This window comes from Manacus vitellinus, unplaced genomic scaffold (genome assembly GCF_001715985.3).
Source record: "Manacus vitellinus isolate BGI_N305 unplaced genomic scaffold, ASM171598v3 scaffold_12_pilon, whole genome shotgun sequence".
NCBI lineage: Eukaryota > Metazoa > Chordata > Aves > Passeriformes > Pipridae > Manacus > Manacus vitellinus.
In genome coordinates, this window is record NW_021938949.1 from 5,873,753 (window position 1) to 5,892,955 (window position 19,203).

The 19,203-nt window shown below is 40.1% G+C and overlaps 1 protein-coding gene across 3 annotated transcripts in view; it reads right to left on the minus strand.

The window, feature by feature from the left end:
* The window catches only part of USP22 (ubiquitin specific peptidase 22), a 63,421-nt gene that overhangs the window by 15,445 nt on the left and 28,773 nt on the right, over positions 1-19,203 (minus strand). For all 3 annotated transcript variants that reach the window (XM_029957891.1, XM_029957890.1, XM_018067259.1), the window contains 2 exons: positions 9,625-9,794; positions 2,836-2,983 (listed from right to left, as the gene is read on the minus strand). In XM_029957891.1, the coding sequence (XP_029813751.1) occupies positions 2,836-2,983; positions 9,625-9,794 (318 nt within the window). The remainder of the gene's footprint in view (positions 1-2,835; positions 2,984-9,624; positions 9,795-19,203) is intronic.

Consider the following 19,203-nt stretch of genomic DNA (forward strand, 5'->3'; position numbering starts at 1 on the left):
TAATCAGTTTTGAAGTACTACTTTCTTTTTGTCAAACAACTGAATTAAGTCTGGGATAAAAATACAGAATTACTTCAATTTTTTTCTCTTGCCTTTTGAACCTGTGTGTGCCAATGCCCATCTCTGTCACTTGATTGTTGTGCTCTTTTAATAAAGAAACCCCCACATCCAGTCATGTCTCTGGGCTGAATGTTACCTTTGGAGTTGCAATATTGCTCCATACAAGAAAATAACAATTCTGATCTAAGTTTCTCCAAGTTTGAATATGTCTGAGACAAAGCTGGGAAACTACAAAGTGTCTGGATGATTTGAACCTCACTGCTGTGGGAGTTTGCAGAATTAGAACCCTGAATTTCTTCCACAGGGCTGGTAATTACGATGTATCTGTCACGTTGACTAAAAGCTGACCTAATACTTTACAGACTGGGCAGAAATACACATCATTTACATATTTTTTTTCCACCAAAATACAACTTTCCAGTTAGATCACCTCCCTCCAGCTGTTGGAATGTAAAACAAGTGATGCACAGGCATGATAGACTTGATCCCTTTTATTCAGAAACAAAGTATAGATTCAACCAGCATTAAAAACACCAACCAACCAAATCAAAACAAAACTACCTGGGCCATCCAACTCACATAATCATCACAGGGCAGTTAATTTTATGCTTCAAAGGATGCAGGATTACAAGTCTTATCTTTAAATGGACATCAACATCATGTATTTTTCCTAATTTAGGCAGTGACAGATCAGTAAGAAGCATTCACAGCTTTCTCTGACTTGCATTAGGACACTTCCTAGAAAGGTGAGTAAATGGAATGGAAAAGGGATAAGTGACCAATGCCAGCCAAACAAGTATCACTGGATATTTATCTCTAAGGAGCACTTCCATTTACTTTGGTGCCTGAAGCTTTGGTTATCATAAATAAAGTCCAAAACCCAGGGCAAAGTTTTCCCCACTATTTTATTCTACTTTACTGTGTGTTAATTGTAAAACTTGATTATTAGACTGGAAGCTTTAAAAGCTTTTTTCATTCAGTAAAATAAATATTTAATATTGGCAGGGGAGGTATTATTTGCTTATTGTAGCTGTAGGACACATTCTCACTATTAGTAATAATATTTTTACATCTGTATCCTTCACATGCATTCCATGTGCATACACAAGTGGGAAAACTTTCTCATTACCTTCAAAACTAGTTCATTCCAAATGTGGTTTTGCATGACTATACTTGAAATTCTGGTTTAGATTAACTTGTTTGGTTCCCATACAACTGCTCAACCACTTCTTTTAAATTACCTTGATGTGGTATAGATTATTTACAATATTTAAATAAAAGTCTCTTTATTTCTTTAGAAACAGAAATTTGAAAACCTGGGTGCACAGATGGCAAGGAAGATACGTCAGATAGATTTTTCATTTAAAGCCAAACCACACTTTCAAAAAAAAGTCTTTTCAGATTCATTATCACTTTGAGAAGAGCTCAGGGACCTTTATTGTTGCAAGTTTGGTTGTTTGGTTGTCTGGTTTTTTTACAATTCTGAGCAGCAAACACTTCTTCATTAACAAATGGGGAAGTATACAAGTATGAACATTATTTTATAGCAAAACTGATGAAAAAAGCTTCCAGATTTGTCATATCAATGATTCAGAAACTTTATGGGAAATCAAGAAGTATTTATCTTTGCAGATAAGTTTGCTCAGTGTTGGGAAGGGAGAGGTCAGTATTTGAGTAGATTCTGTTCCTTACCCTACTTCCACACCAGTTTAATTAGGATTACTGAAATTCGTTCAGTGATTGCCCAAAAACAGATATCAATAACTACAAAAGAACTGCTCTATGTGATCCTGTCCTTAGCAGTACTTTTTTTGGAGAAGATTCTTTTGGAGGCACCTACTGTGGATCTGAACAAGCCCATGTGCTGCCATGCAAGGCTATCTCAGAGATAAAAGGAAGACTTCACAAAGGTTCAGAGAAGCAGCATTAGCCCTCCCTTTGACAGTCCTCTGATAAACCAAAAAACCAGTCTCTAAGTGCTTTTCCTAAGAGCATTTGAGGGAAGTTGAGTGCTTTAAAGCTTCTTTCTAGTGACTAAGGATTTTTTTGTTTGTTCTGCTGGTATCAAGCCGACTACTTTTCCCTTAGAGGAATAGGAAAAATTCCTGTGCTTCATAACTGAACCAAGCTAGAGCAAACACTGGCAGATTGGGAAATACTCAGTTCAGACTGAGTTCAGCTAACTAACACAAAACACATAAATTCATAGGATTTTACAAAATCAGGACTTACCTACTTCACGTCTAAAAGCATATCACTGAATATTTTTATTGTATTGTACAATTATGGATTGTTATACACAGACTAATAAAATGAGACACTAGACCCTCTCATTTCTTTCCTTATTCACATTTCTACCAGCAATTTGGCATCATAAATATAGGGGACAGGTTAATATTTAAGCAGAATAATATTAAGAATAATATTAAGCCATAGCCTTTCCTCTGTTATTTTCATCAGTCCCATGACACACTGAGTAAGAGTTCTAACTACCTCAAGTATAAATAGAATTAAAATGGCAATTTAAAAGAAAAGACAGTGACTCACAATCAGTAACAGAAGAACATGATGGGGATTCAAAATGATGTACAGGCTTGTCTCCTCCTAATTCTTGGTAACTTTCGACAGTGGGATTGGTTTATTTATTTATAAATATTTTAAATCTACCGAACATTTGCTAAGAGTGCTGTGCTGGCACTATACTTAAAAAGAGATCGTTCTACCTCCTTTTGATCCAACATTCCTGGTTGATTGAAGCCTCAGCACAAGCCTTACCTTTGCAGTGTCTGTGTAGCACATCTAATGCAGCAATGAGGAACTCGTGTGCATCTTGTTGCTCGTACCCTGCTAAATGCCGTGCGTGAGTCCATACCAGGTGCAATAACCTATATGGAATGTGAGGAGATCGGTGCCCAGAGTAAAACTGCTCAAAGCAAAGAGAAGGACATGACTGTTAACAACTTACACAGCCTCGGTGCATTCAATTATTAAAAAGTTAAATGAGCGCAATTAGTCAGATCAGTTTAAACCGTTTAATTCTGATGGCCTTAACAATAAAACAGAGAGACAGTTCTTTGTCACAGACTGCTGGAGAAGTGATCTCAGAACTGAGCACCTCAGTTTTCTCCCTCGGAATTCCATCATGCTGTGATGGATTAGCCAGAGAAATGTGGGGGCGCAGGGAGTGGGGTAGACAGACACAAACATCACTCAAAAATTGCTTATTGATACCACTGGCTGTTATTAAAATAGCCTGGGGTGGGGGAAGAAATTAAAAATCCTACAGCTGCAAAGGATTAGCAATTTCATTCATAAATTATGTGAATGAAATGCCCCCCACAAATAGGACAAACACTGAAGATAAGAAAATTAGATGCCAACGGTCGGCCAGCCCCTGATCCATGGAAACTCTGCATCCAAAGGCTGTGCACAGTCCATTTTTTAATGGAAAAATTTCCAAGAAGAACAGTAGCCTCATGCCAGGACTGGCCTTTCACTGTATAGCTCTACCAGCACAAGGCTTTAGAAACAACCTTATTGAGCCAGCTGTTTGCAGAGCTGAAGGCACCCCTTCAGACACCTATTCCCAGAGCCAGCTGCCATCCCTGCTCCGGGTGACACCATCGGGGTGTCACTGCCTGGGATCTGGTCCTGGACCAGCTCCTGCATCTGCTCCTTCATCTGCTCCAGTCAAAATCTGATGAGCTGGCTCCAGCAGTGACTGAAACTGCCCCAGGTGATTTTGCCAGAAGCACATTAGAGAATGCAGAGACAAATTATTCCGTCAGCAAAACCCGTGATGTGAAACCCCACTGAAGAGCGGTGACACACAGCTGGGGAGGTAAATCAGCACACAAGGGGAGGGCAGATAACTACCTACAGACTTTTTTTTTATTAAAAAAATAGCCAGATCCCACTTAAAAAAATTCAACCAAACAACCCCCAACCAAACAACCCAGCTCCCCCCCAAAAAAGCCAAAAAAACATCCATGCTAAGGGTCTGTGCTTCCCTGGGTTGAGGTTCAGCCCTTCCTTTATTTCTGTGCCATGATACCAGTTCCAAAAGCAAAGCAGGGATGCTTGTGGTGTTCCTACAGGGAGTCAGAAAGGGCCCACAAGCATTTATTCACTTGGCCGAGTATTATTTTTAAGTCATTTTGCCTTCTCTCACCTTTGGGAAAGGTATTTGCCAGTAAATGCTGCCTGCAACACCACAATTACCTTTTCCCAAGATCCCATCAAATCGATGGCGGTTTATTCTCAGTTACTCTTCCCAAACAGAAGACAGTAAGCGGCAAATACACAGGACAAAAATAAGATTTAAACCTCCATCAGCACACAATTTCTCATCCTCATTGGAAAAGTGAGCTTCCTTCCCCAGCCCTGAGCTTCTCCCTTCACAGTCTCTGAGCATTTTATGTAAGTGCAAACACAGGCACTGTGCTACAAACCCATTGAGAGAAAACAGACTGTGTTTAAGGGACAGGTTGGCAAAAAGCAGTACAATCTTTTCATTTTCATCCAGTCCTCATATTTGTAGGGTTTTCTACGTGGCTACAGTCTATTTGCTCCCAAACAAATCTCTTCCTTGCAAGTGACGCTTTTCCCGAACAAGAAACTGCACCTCTGCAGCCAAACCCCACAAAATGCTTCCATAAATACAAAGATCAATAGTTAACTCTGATGCCAACAAGAATGACACCGAGGGACTGGAGCAGGAGTGTGGTAATTGAAATCTGCTGACGCAGCTGCTGCTCAACATAATTCAGGGAACTGCAGCAATAAAACTTCCCTGTTCTGTCACTCCTTACAATTAGTCCCAGAGCTCTCCGGTCATTTTAACCACCAGCACTCCATGTAATTACAGCACTGCAGACATGAGACCTGCCAGCAGCTTTTGCATTCTCTGGTGCTTCAGTAGGATGAGAGGTAACAAGAAGCTTTATCAAATTATAAACTATTATCATATAGAAACGAGAAACCCACCCAGTAAGAACATGGGGTGGGGAAAAGCTTTCACTGCTCAAATGAATGTAAAATGAAACAAAGGGATCTGAGCACACTCAACAGCAATGTTTTAGCTGGAATGTATAAAAAAAAAAAAATCCATCCCATCTCTGTCATTTCCTTGTTGCTGGTAAGGGCAGCCTATCAGAGCTGTTCCAATCCACAAAAAGGAAAAAAGTCCATGTAAAGTCTTGTTCCATCACTATTATACCAACCTTTTCAGTAAAGTGTGCAAATACAAATAATGATGTATTTGCAAGTCACATTTAAAGCACTTCAATGGCACAACTGTTCCAAACGTAATTTAAACATAATTTTTTTTTGTTTAGATTTGTTTTCAATTCTGCAGTATGGGTTGTTTATATTGGAGAGAACTAGTGTGAGCAATTTGAAAGTGCTGGGTAATACACTGTTTAACTGCTGTTCCAGGAAAAAAAGGGGTGGGGGAAAGGAAAAGCTAAACCAGGATTCAAAGCTTTCATTCTTACACACGGCCCAAGCAACAGTAGTTTTGTTTTTCCACTTAAAAACACATGCTCTTGGGTTCTAAAAAGAAGAGTTTATATGGGATTTAGAAGATTCTAGGCTTCGTAATTTGCATTATTGTTACCAAAAATATATAGGCACCAGTAAGGTTTTAAAACAAAAAACCCCATCATACACATCTGTACTTCTTCCTCCTCCTCCTGCCAAAAACATGTACAGAAGTTTCCCAATTATCCTGCATATGTATCAACTAAACAGTCTCTGAGCTGTGTAATTAAGAATTTATAGGCAGAAATCCTGTACCAGGTTCCAGTCCAATTTGAGAAGGTAAAACCTCCTCTTGGAAATTGGTTCTCAATTAAGACTTTAAACATTCTGGCAATTTACAGGGGATGAAGGGAGTGTGTAACACATGCACCTTTCAGAATAACAGAACACCTTCTGGAGGTTTCCCAAAGAGGTTCAAGTGGTCACAAAAATCAATTTTGCTTGCATGAACTCTGTATGTTCTACACTTACTTCAGAGAAAGTGTTTTACTAAATCAGCACAAACTCTGTGTTTTCCATGACAAAATGCAAGGCCTCTGACTAAGAGCCTTAACTACATTTTTTTCCCCCCTCTTGTACCTTTGTTGTAACTTAGTTTATAAATAAGCCGCTTCACCAGTACTGTCTTCAGATATCAAAGCCATAAATCATCTTATTAGTTTCCCTTTTTGTCCTCACTTCTCAACTCTTCCTGTAGTTGTGCTGTGCACTGTGATAGGCTCAGGAGGATGAGTAATGATGGGAAAAAAAGAAGGGTTTGTTCTTTCCACCTCTGAGTGGATGCACTGCATTCTGCTCTGTTCCCAGGTATTCTTGCTATTCCAGTCACAGAGCATACAGAGATACAGATCTGCTAATCCTACTTCCTGAGTGGTCATTTTGGAAAGGATTTAGATAAACCTTAGGGTGTGGACCATCCTGAAATTAATTTTCATTGGTGAAGTAAAACTAAAACATAAATACCAGCAGGTAAAAATGAGTGCACAAACCCTTTCAGCCAAAAGGCTCAACGAATGGATTCTGTGTGTTCTATCTTCCCTCCATCCAGTTTCACCACTATCTGTTTTTCCCAAATCCTTTTCATTCCTTTTCTTATGCAGTGTAAGTCATGTCATGGTTCTATTGAGAAACAGGTTTCAGGTAGCACAAATGAGAATGTTAATTGATGCAGTCAGATAATTTTAAAACAAACAGAGATCAATGCCTGGCATATTTGCAAGAAAAGCCACCAGGAAAAAAACACCTCAGTCCTGAGAACCATCTGATCCTCTTTACTCACCACCAACCTACTTCAAGGTGGAAGAAGTTTGTAGCTTTCTATCGGTCACTGAGAAATCACTCAACCCATATAATTACATGATCTTAAACATTAAAAAAAGGAACAAGCATTTTCTGTTTAAGAAGCAAAAGAGCAAAACTTGCTTATTTAGGCATAGTAAAAGCTTTACTTAATGTTACTTTTTGTCCTGGAGAGCTCTCACTCAGGCACTCACCAGATCCCCTGGCATTCCATTTGCCTCAGATCACACCTTCAGAAAAGCAGGGTGGAGGGGAGATGAAGTTAACCCTTGCCCTGATTGTTTGTCCCTGGGTGAGATGCCTTGGGATAACCACACAGTTAATCCCAGTGGGAAAGCTACGTAGAAACAAGACAGAACCTGAATCAAAGTTTCCCTGGTAATTCAATTACAAAGGAATTCTTAACCATAGCCCTGAGATCTCTGATGGTTTGCTTTCCTTCACTCAGACCTCAGCTCTGCAAAGGCAGCATAGGAACCTTCATATAACTACTGCAAAGAGCTGGGATCGCCAGTCTGCTCTAAAAAATGTAGGATTTCCATTTTAATTCCGAATGCAGAGAAATTAAAACTCACCGGGATCAGGATTTTACAACGGGTACTGACAGAGCCATAAACACAACAAGGTATTTCCTGCTCACCAGTTACAATACACCAAGTTGGTTGCAGACCCTAAAGCTTTGCTCGTGAGGACTAAGCTCTAGTTTTACTTCAAGGAGGTCAAGTCACTTTTTGTGTCCTCCCACAGCACAGGGCTGCAGTATTTAAGATGAAATAAGGACTGATATTACTGCTGTCTCCACAGTCTGATACCACAGATATGGCTGTTCCCTCGTCCATATCCCCCCATGTTGCACAATATTAATTATTAGAATTAATACAAGTGTAGGCATGAATTTTGATTGGGGAGAATGAAGGCTGAGCTCCCCAAAGTGGTGTGTGAAATTAAACTCAATTACAACTGAAACTGATGCAAATGCTGCATTTAAGCCCCATTTTGGATAACAGCCTGTTCTTTGTTCCATGCTCATACTAACAAAAGCCATCCTAGGCCATCAACAGGGCTCCACACACAAAAATGGAAACAAAAATCATTACCTAGAGAGTCTTGATCTTTCCTCCAGCCTCTCAATCTGTAATGTAACACTCATTTCCCCTTTCCCAAGGGATTTCTTAAAAATGTGTGTGTGTAAACAGAGTGTGGTGATATTTATCAGCATGAGACCTTATATCACAACTTGATGAAAGGATATCAAGATTATAACAGTTCCTTTTTTTTTTTTTAAATAAGCAAATAGGTTTCCATATTAACAGTGTACAGAAACTGGTATTTCTATACCACAACTAATTTTTTTTATCTAGGCATTGTGGTATTTCCCCATTTAACTGCACATCTGTTTTCAATAATCCTGCAGCTGCTACCTATTGGTCTGCCTGCCTTTTGTTTTTACCTCCTTTCCTGACAGACTTGGGAACAACTGAAAACCAGAACAAAAAATAAGAAATAAAACATGCAACTAATGACTGATAAGCAGCGTGAAATGTTGCAAATTCCCTGCAGTGCTGAGTATGAGCAGCAAAGAACTTTCTACTCAAACAGCTAAGGGGGGGCTTTACCTTCTGTGTGTGTTTAACTCACCTGCAGTGACCAAAAAGAATCATCTCTGGTGAAAAAGGCACAGGAGTAAAAACAAATTGAAAATCACAAGATAAAGGTAAAGCTATTATAGGTTGGTTGAGGTTGTTAGAACAAATTTCCATGACAGCACATACATAGAAAACCTGCTCTGTGTACAAACAGCTCCAGAATCCTAAATACTCCATGACAGCACGTACTACAGCATTTTTTGTTTGGTTTTTGTGGGTGGTTTTATTTTTACTTACCAATAAAGCAGATCTATCACTGAGGGAAAGGCACAGAACTGAATTTGTTTGCTTTTAAAGACATTTTAAAGCTAGAAGCCCACATGTAGCCACAATCCTTACATTGCTAATGTGGAATTAAGAGAGTTAATAAAGCTCTTTGACTATTTTATTAAGGAAAAGCCTGTGCCTGTCTCATACAGCACAGACCAGACCTACAGAAAAAGACACACTGCAAAGCCAGTCACCTGGGTGGGAAAGGGAAAGAAGAGCAGCTTGTACAGGGAAAACACAAATTACAGCAACACATTCACTTTTCTTCACCTCCTTCCCGGCCATTACTGGGTTTGCACGGAAGAGGTGACAGCAAAGATGTTTCTGCTTGTGAGAAAGCACTGAATATCTTTAAAATATTCATAAAGAGACCTACATAATCCAGTGCCTTAAACCACAAGGCTATATACTACTGCTTTATTCTCACTCCCATTATCACCCAAAGAGCCCGTGACATATTTTCCAGTTACAACTTGCACCTTTAATTAAAGCACACATTCAGCTTTAAGACTAAAGCCTCGCAGATCAGTCTCAGAAGGGCAGGCAGCACTGTAATTATTTCCAAAACCACCTTTGCCTAAACAAGGGTGACTTCAGAATAGGCCATGAAAGGCCATTAGTTTCCTTTACAGCAGCTGGGCATTATTGACAGTAGGGTCTCAATCTTTACTGCTCTGTTTTGCTACACCTTGAGGGGAAACGTGGACTTACATTCCCTTTATATTTGCAAATAGAACACAATTCCTTTTGGGGGGGGGGACAAATGGCACCTGTGGAAAGGTGATGCTTTGTGGCAAACAACACTCACCTCCTGAAAGAGTGTAGACATTTCACAGACCAGACATGAGCTGGGGCTTTGCATTTCACATTTGTGCCTGTCGGAGAGGAAGAAATCTCGCAGCAGTGGAGTGTGGGTAAGTGCCTGGACAATACAGTTCATAAAACATGTGTTCCCAAGATTGATTAGCCCTCGTAGACCTATAAAGACAGAAAGGGGGAGGGGATGCATAAGCATTACAGAGGAAACAAAACGGTGTATTTGCATTTTTATATAGTTTTCACAATATTGCCACAGCTTCGCTGTAGATGCACAGCTCCAAGTACAGTTTTATGCTGGCTTAGGGAGGTTACTGGGTTTGTTGTACTCAAGTCATGAGGAGCTGCAGAAGCTTTCTGAACTACACTAGGATTTGTTTCTTAAATTCTCAGAAATAAGGAAACCCCAAAGTACACCACCACCAGTAGTATTATTTTGCAATGGCAGTTTTGCTACATGTCACCAAAACATGTCCCTCCCCGAGCTGATACCGAAGTGCAATGACAGCAGCTGGTAAGTCACTACGGTAAGAGAACAATACATTTAAATAAATCAATAAGTAAGTTTTCAGAGGGTTTAAAAAGGCTTTCCCTCATGCAGGTCACGAAGCCAGAATAAGGTTTTTATAGTATTATAATGCAGCAATCATCTTTCTAAGGCAGGCAGCAAAGGGAACAGCCCTGACAAACAGAGTCAGGCTGTGACATCCAATGCAGACTCAGAAGATTTTTTTTTTTTTGTATAAAACCCAAGATTGGAACAAAACCACCTTAAAAGAGAAAACTCTGAACAACACTAATTCCACACTCGCTATAGGTAAATTAAACATTAATCTACAGCAGACATCAAAAAATTCAAGTTGGCATAAGAGGATTCATCACACCTTAAGTCAATGCTCAGTAATGCCCAGAGATGATTTCTTGTGCTTGGAAACCAAGATGCTTAAAGGAAAGCTCTTTTGTTGCACAACAGAAGAGAGGTTAGGAGTGGGGAAAGCTTTTCAGTCATTTGCAAAGTCTAAGTGAGAAGAAAAACATGCTCAAATCCTTGAGTATTCTTCCAAAATGTTAACATTATACCATACAGGAGTGCTAAACAAGAAGAGCACCAGGTGGACAAGAATGCTTATTTTTAATCAAAAACTTACTTTGAAATGAGATAAAATGCACCGATAGATACAATTCTGGTATTGATTTAAAATTAACATAGTCCTCTCCTGCAATATAAATACGATTACTACAGAAACATCGAAAGAAAAAACAGGATTACTTGACAGAGAACGAAGAATTTCCTTGTGGTTCCAAAAGGGGAAAAAAAAATTATCAGCTGGCAGTGCTGTGGTAATTAGAACTAGTGCAGTTCCCTTGCAGTACAGCAGATAGTGCTCAAAGGGCTCTTTAGCATCCTGCAGCAGGAGGAGGTGTGGTCCAGTTGCTACGTTACCGAGGAGAATCAGCCCTACATCAGCTTGAACTGCTCACTGAGCTGAAGGCATGGACACAGAGCACTCCTAAATTTTTTTTCCTGCTCTAATGCAACATCGACCTCCTCCCCACAGCTTCCTGTTCCTTCTGTTTACTCTCAGGACAAAGTTTCTCATTATATTACAGTGACTTCTACTGGGCAGCAGCTTATTGCAATTATTCGCTTTATTTTCATGCTGGGAGGCAATAAGTGTGTGCACAACATTAGCAGAGTGTTAAATAGTTAATTTGTTGGAGCAGCTTGAAATATGGTGTGAGGCTTCAGCTTGGTACACAATCCTATTTCAGTGCCCAGTCTGGTCTCTGCAAACAACGTCTCAACAGGAGGGTGTTCGTGCTGTGTGAGTGGAGAAATGTTTGGTTGGTACCTCTTGCCTACCTCTCCCCTGGTTTTTTTGCCATTTAAAATTGAGTGGTTTTATTTAAATCACAGGCTGTGCACACAGAAGGCTGAAAGGCTCCCTCACATGCAGGGTATTTCGGGAAGCAGAAGAGTCTCTCCCTATTTCTCCCTCTGGTTAGAACCAGATTTCCAAGTCAGCCTGTTCAGCACAGAAAACTAGTGGAAAACCAGCAGTAAATCTAGAGATTCACCCTAGAACTTTTCTTTTTGGTAGCTAATAGAGCAGTCACAAAAGCAAACACATAAAGGCAGCTTTTTGGAATCATTTATTAAGCATCATTTATTACATGCCTGTGGCTGGACCGCCTTTCCCTGTGACCACAAGAATCAAATCTTCCTCAAAGTTGCCACCAGAAGACAAGTTACAGGTGTCAAACTCAGAAGGCTCTTGGATTACTCTACTTGCTTGGTGTCAGTTTTTCATGGCTCTAAATGGAGTGATTCATGTGCTATGACTTCACTTGAGTGAACCGAGACAAAGCAACCTGCAAAACAGACAAGGCTGAAACGTGAATACTCCAAACCCTCATAAAAATCAGTAAGTGGTGATTTGTAGCAAAACATGAGAACTTACTTGGTTGAAATGGGAAAAAGTAAAAGGAGCACACATCAATCTTATCCTTGTGGGAGCAATGACTGCAGCTGCTATACTGTCTCAAACTGATGTTTGAAATAAAACAGGTACAAGGCACTGAACTACAGCCCAGGTACTGAGTAACTAATTGCAGCACATTGGAAAATATCAAAATTTGATGTACTTAAACTGAAAGAGCTGACAGAACTCAGAACAACACATCCTGTTGTGTTTAACTTTTATGGGAAAAAATGAGTTTTACTGGAAAGAAAAACAGCTAAAAATTTAAGCCTATACAGCATTCTGGTCAATAATACATTAAGAATTGAAAAGATTTGTGCCTGCCACACCTATTCCCTGCCCATTAATAAAGCCTGGCAATGTTCAGCTGCAATAGTCAAGCATTGCAACATGTGGGTCATAAATCAACAGAAAAAAAATATGCCAAAACCTCACATGCAGCAGTTCACTTCTGCCAGCACCAGCAGTGGTCTCCAGCAGCATCTAATCAGTGGACAGTATTTGTAGAGAGGAGTGACTGTCTAGGAATTGCCAACAGGATCCAACTTCTAGTAATAATAAAGCTCTGGTATTTTGCAAAGTTCTGCTGTGCTTCATAGCATTATCTTTATTTCTGCTTCTTACAAACTGCTTCTGAAATGAGCAAAAGGAACCAGTGAGATTCTTAAAATATTCTACACGCAGATGTGTGTCCTTGTGATAAGCAGTTAACAGAAAAGCAGTTTTACTTCTGAACTTGCTGATGTAAATGTAAATATTGGAATAAATTAAATTTCCTTTAATCATAACACATGGAGTACAACCACTGCTCTTGTTCTGTCACAAGCTGGGCTGGCAGGGCTTAAGCACACAAGCAAGAAATCTACTTCTGCAATGCCTTGAGCACAGGGAAATCCACCTGGGAAATTCTTCGTACATTTAGTCTCAAGACTGGGTTCTGAGCAGCTGGCTTACCTTGGTCAGCTTCAGTTCTTCCATCTTCTTCCAGTAATGGTTCTGTTTTTCCCAATCCTCAAAGGAAGAGATCTGCAGGACTGGGTAACAAGGCTTGTTGGGACACGGGGAGATCCAGAACACTGGTTCTGCCAGTCCACCCACGCAGGAGAGATGAAAAATCCAAGACAAGATAAGGAAATTCCACTTCTCTGTGAAATGCAACTGTACAGCTATTAAAAGTGGGGAAGCAGGGAAATGAGAGGACCACACATGAATACAAAATACAGTAAACCCAGTCTTGCCCTCTTGGGAGAGGTTCTGTTTGTCTCTAAGCCCAGGCTTCGTGCTGGGGTAGGAAAGACACCAAACAAACCAGTCTGAACAAATGTTACCCCACAGAAACCTGTGATTGATTTGAACAAAGGTTCTGGGAGAAAGCACATTGGTCACTGCATAATTCACCTTGGTGAGACAATCAGGAGATCATTCAGATGCACTGAAGAACAGCCAGTTTGAGATCCTTTATACATTAAGGACAGGTTGGCAACACCTTAGAGCAATTTTTGTCTCCTACCCCCAGTCCTCCCAGTCCCCCATCTGGTGTTGATGTTTCCCTGCAGCTCCATCAGACAGCATCACAAGTCAGTGCAAGCTGAGGAAGAGCTCACTGAAATATTTAGAGAGAGTTCAACATAACCCTTGGAAGCAAACAGTGTAGCAGAGCAATGATGATTTCTGGAATAATTTTGGGTTTTCATCCTATGTTCATCCAACAGGAATTGGCAACACCATCTAAGAGCATCTTTCTGAAAATGTATTTCAAGAGAGAACTGCCCTACTTCCTAGCACCTAAAACTAAACCCAAATTCTCCCTCAGCTCTCAAGTTTCAGGTGCAGAACACACCAGACATGACCAGAATGGATCTGTTACAAACACTGGCCCGGTCAGAACAACACACTTCTGTTCCACCTGCACACCAGGAGCAGCAGTTTTGCTAATGGGGTTAGTGACAGCAATTATTCTGAAAAGATAATCCCTTTTGAAATAATAATACAAAAATACTCATTTCAGAAAGCAGCAGTATGCAGAGACGTGAAATTACAAGTCCACACAGGAAAATGTATCACATTCCGTGACACCAGTGATCACATGAGATCAAAAAAACCCCAACCATGCAGTTTTGGGGAATTTATTTCCACACAACCTCAGCTGAGCATCCTTTCTCAGAGGCTAAAACCCACAGTAACTGCAGAAGTGGGAATGATGAGTTGAATGTACTAGAACAGGTTTTTTTCAGAGATTTTTTACAGAACATTTTTTACAAACTACATGATAACACACTGAGGTATGAAATTATTTTGACAACAGTTTAAGAAAAAGCTACAGAAATTTTTGCCACAGCCAAATTAAATGAAAACATTTCAACCACGTGATCTTAAAAACTAACTGAACAATTCAACATTATCTACCTCCAGCAAACACAGAACACGTAATCTACCATAAAAATGAAAATGATCCAGGAGGGGGAAGGAAAAACTCCTCACTAAACAAGAAAAGGGAGTAGGAAGGGAAAATAAATATGTGGCTTTGGAAGACTAGACTAAAACAATTCAGTTAAATGAATGAAAAAGATGTGGTGAGATCCAGATACACAAAAATAATGAATGAACCCCAAGTGCTCCAGGAGCTTCCACAACAGCAAACCCAGTGACACTAAAGAACAGCACGAAGGTGACAAGACCATCCCCCCAGAGCAGTGCTGAGCAACAAGATCAGGACACCAAGGATGCAGCTCCAGGCTTCCTGCCATTGCATCTCCTTGTTGCCCTGACCCTCTCTCATCTCGCAGGCTTATCACTTCCACTTCCCACTGACACCCCCTTCCCAAGTCCCCAAGGGCATCCTGCTCTGCCCTGCAGTGGATCAGCACAAGGAGGTTACAACCATACTGCTTATACCAGCCCCTTCCTTGGGATTTAAGGAATCTTAAATTAGCAGACAAGCTGAGAGACAACTGCTTGAAAAAATGTCCTTCAAACTAATTCATTGATTCACATTGGTAAAGCAGTAAATCATTTTTCAACAGAGTAGTTTTGACAGCAAGAGTAAGGAAGGGATTACATGACAGATCAAAGAAATTAAGATGAACACTCAGGGCAATAATCCTTCCTCTTTGAGTTACTGCTGAACCAGGTGAAAATGTGCTCAAGTTCCCCTGTCTTTATTTTTCTGATTTGACTCTTCTTCAGCTATTCAGGGCTGCCAGGTCAGTCACTGCTGTTTGAATCACTGCAAATCCCTTCTGAAACAAGCCCCCTTTCCTGAGCTGTAGCTCCCACCCACTCACCTCCCACCCCCAAGCTATTCCATCACCAACAGGCACAACCTGGAGAGTTTCACTCACTCTTCTGCCCTTCCTGACTTTTAAGTGAAGTCACAAGTCAGAACAGAGTTCTAGAGCAGCATTTTTTAGCTTATAAGAAGAGACTGGTGATAAATTTTCAATTTTTCTATATATCTTATCTTGTATGTATCTTATATATTAATATAAATATTTCAGTATCATTCCATTACCTAAAAATACCTATTAAATATCCTGTTTATGTGTGTGTGCATCAAGATTCACAGACCATTGAACCCTGAAGTTTTGGGAGGATGTCAGTGGACATTGAATTTAGGTAATACTGTTATACAAATGTGGATTTCTTTTTTCTGTTTTCACAAATATTTTCATTTGGCACTGACAGCAGTCAAATAAAAGCCAGCCCCTTCCATTCAGAAGCCCTGATAATAAAACTGATAATAAACACTGAGAACAGAACCAGCCAGCATAAGACTATGAGGAACCACTCCTGTTAACAGAGAGAAAATAAATTATAGGACTATTTTAGACACACTGCATTATGCACTGCACCAAAAACTAGGAGTTTAGCAACCCCTACATAGCAGAAAGGCAATGACATCAGAAAGGGCTTTCTAGAAGAAAAAAAAATCACAGAAAATAAATATTTGCATTCTAAATGAAATCCCATCTTTAACTTTCCAATTTCTAGCATAAGGACTCTGGATCACTGAATTTTTTTTTCCATTACTACTGAAGTAACAGATTGCTCAACAGCTAAAAATTTGCTTATGTGTACAAAAGGAAACTGTCCTTAAGTTTGTTTCCAGTTGTAATCCTGGAGTCCAGAAGCTGCTACACAGGAGGGAAGAATATGGCACATAAACAGCAAAATCATTAACTATGGAAAGAAACAGAATATATAGTCATTATTCCTCCTGTATGTATCATCAGCACCAGAAGACAAGGACTATTTATATGGATGAATCATCAAAACTCAAAGTTCTCACTCTTGGTATGTCACTGCTGTGCAGAGTAAGTGGAATTCATCCTCATTACTGACCTGTTTAACTATTAACACAGCTTTATCCTGAGGCAAACACGGGTTGGTCAGTCCATTCAAAGAAATGACTCAGCACAATTTGCTTCAGAGCTGGTAAGTGACAACTCAAAACAAAACAAAACAAAACAATCTAACCAAAACAAACAAAAAAGGGGAAATATAGTCCATCCACTGAATGCACACTGGAACCTTAACTAGATGCTTGTTTTTCTTAAGGTACTCACTCCTGAGCAACAGTGGGTTTTGCTTTTCTAAAAGAGAGTTAATCCCCCACCCTTCAGATTTTAAAGTGGTTCAAAAAATTCCAAACCAACACGGCAGTTCACATTTCCCAGTTTTGCTGTCTGTAAGAAAAATCTCACTTTAAGTGTTTTGACTTAAATCCAACACTTAAAAGCATGTTTAAGTACTTTATTCAGGTTCACATGGAAACTTTAAGTCTTTTTTTTTTTTTGGTAGTTTCTGGCATATTTGTGTGCAGCTGGGTAGTTCTGGAGTGACCTCAGCATTCACAGGAGACTTTCCAGATTTATCCTTTATGTTGTGTTAGGATTGCCATTCAAAAGTCAATGATTTTGTTCTTTTTCTCCATTAAATTTTATTCATAAATCCATGAAAAGTTACCACTAAGCAAGAACCCACCTACATTAGCTTGTCAGGATAAAATGCACAAGGATGTTTGTAGCAGTTCAGCAGCAGAGATGAACACATTTTTCTAGCATGTCTATGAGGAGGATCTAGTTCATCCACACCACAATGAAAAATAATAGCACTTACTGAGACACCGATAATGTTTTTCCAGCATTTAGTTTGTCCCCACCCCTCTTAGTTAACAGGGAATTGATTGTATTCCCTATTTTTATTCAATAGCTCGGTGACATCACACAACATACACTTAGAGAAGGGACAAACCACATCAGGACAGTGCAAATGTAATTGGAAGACAAAACAATAATTCAAGAGCAACTTGTTAAAGGGGAGAAACTATCTGAAATCAATTAAATTCAATAAGAACAATTGTGAAGTAGGAAACAAGAAAAACTGAGTGGACAAACACAAGAAAAAGAGCAATGGCTACAGCAACTCGGCCTAGACAACTTGATCTTGAGCTGTAGTTCAGAGACAAACAGCATTTTGAAACTTAATAGGAATAGGAGAAAGCCTGGAGGTCATTATTCTGCTCTGGTGACAGGTAAACCTCAGCTGGATGATGTCTGGAATTGAGCACCCATTTTAAAAAGAAATCCATGCAAACTGGTGAGAAATCAAGAAAATGAACAAAAATTTGCATGGAGTTAATATCTGAGACTGGAGAAACAACTGAAGAACCCACTGGTTGAGTTAATTAATTAAAACCAGATAATGCTGGTGGAGGAACAGCCAGGCTGACAAATTTCAAGTACTTTACAGGCCATAGCAAAGAGGACTGTAATTAACTCTTGTGACCTACCAAAGCTATAATAAAAAAAGACTGAGCTCACAAGAAGTAAAATTTAATTAGATATTAAATATAATTGTCTCACAGTTAGAAAACATTGCAATAAGGGAGTTTGGGACTCCCAGTTGTTGGAGTGGTTCCAAAGGCAGCTCTGTGACCCTGACTCAGGGGAGGTGTGTAACACCCCTTCCACTTTTTCACCCCGTGACTGCTCACACATTCAGACCAGTATTACTGACCCAAACCACATGGACCAGCTCAGACAGGAGCAGGAAGGTGAGGGCATTTCCACACGACAGCCAAGCCCATCTGATGCCAACTCCACAGTGTAACAGTTCACTCTGCCTGTCTGAGAGAAAAAGCAGTCTCACCTTGGGGGGATGAGCTCACTGCTTGCACAGAGCGATGAGTCTCTGACCCTCTGAGCAGGTTCACACAGCTCACCACGGGTCAGGACAGGCAGACAGTGATAGAATTGCAGGAACTCTCAGCCTCTCTCAAAAACTACCTCCCCTCCTCCCCTGTCCTGTAACAAACTCCCAGAGCAGGCAGGTACCCAAAAGCCACAGGCTGGGCAGTGAAACAGGCGTGGCCCTAATGCCTGTATCCCTATTCCTAACACATGGCTCTGGAAACCAAAATTACCCACCCTGCTGCCACTTGGGATGGAGAACAGGTAACATCTCCTGCCACAATGAGGGCTGCTAACTCTTCTAAATGTCATTTTTAGGCTACATAAGGATTCTGTATGAGCTTTTGCATTTGTGGCTCAATACATTATTCACTCCATTGAGTAATGCAAAAAAAAGTCACAGGATAATGCTGAGGGATCGCCCGGATCTGGTATTTCAGTTCATTTCCTTGGTGTCATTTCAGTTCATTTCCTTTGTGTCATACCTGCCAGTGTGTGTCAAGAAAAATTTCAGTTTGCAGCTCTCGAGTGTGTTATAAATCAATTCTGGAGGAGCTCAGCAGGGCCCCTGTGTTGTGTTGCACCTTCAGTTAAAACCAACTGCCTAACACTGGACCAGGTTTGTAGCTTATTTAAACAAAGAACTTCTAGTAATGACATAGAAATAACCAGCAACAAATGGAAATGAGACTCAAGAAAGGCCTAATTTTACCAGATTTAGGAGGAAAATGACATCTCTAAGCAATGAGTACCAAAGATGGCTTTACTACAGATCTTCCACAGAGCAACAGCTGAGCCTTTCCACACATCCCACTTGGACACACATTGTTGGAAGAACCTAAGGCAGAGTGACATCCTTGGAGCAAACAGATCAAATAAGTTACCCAGAGTATGATC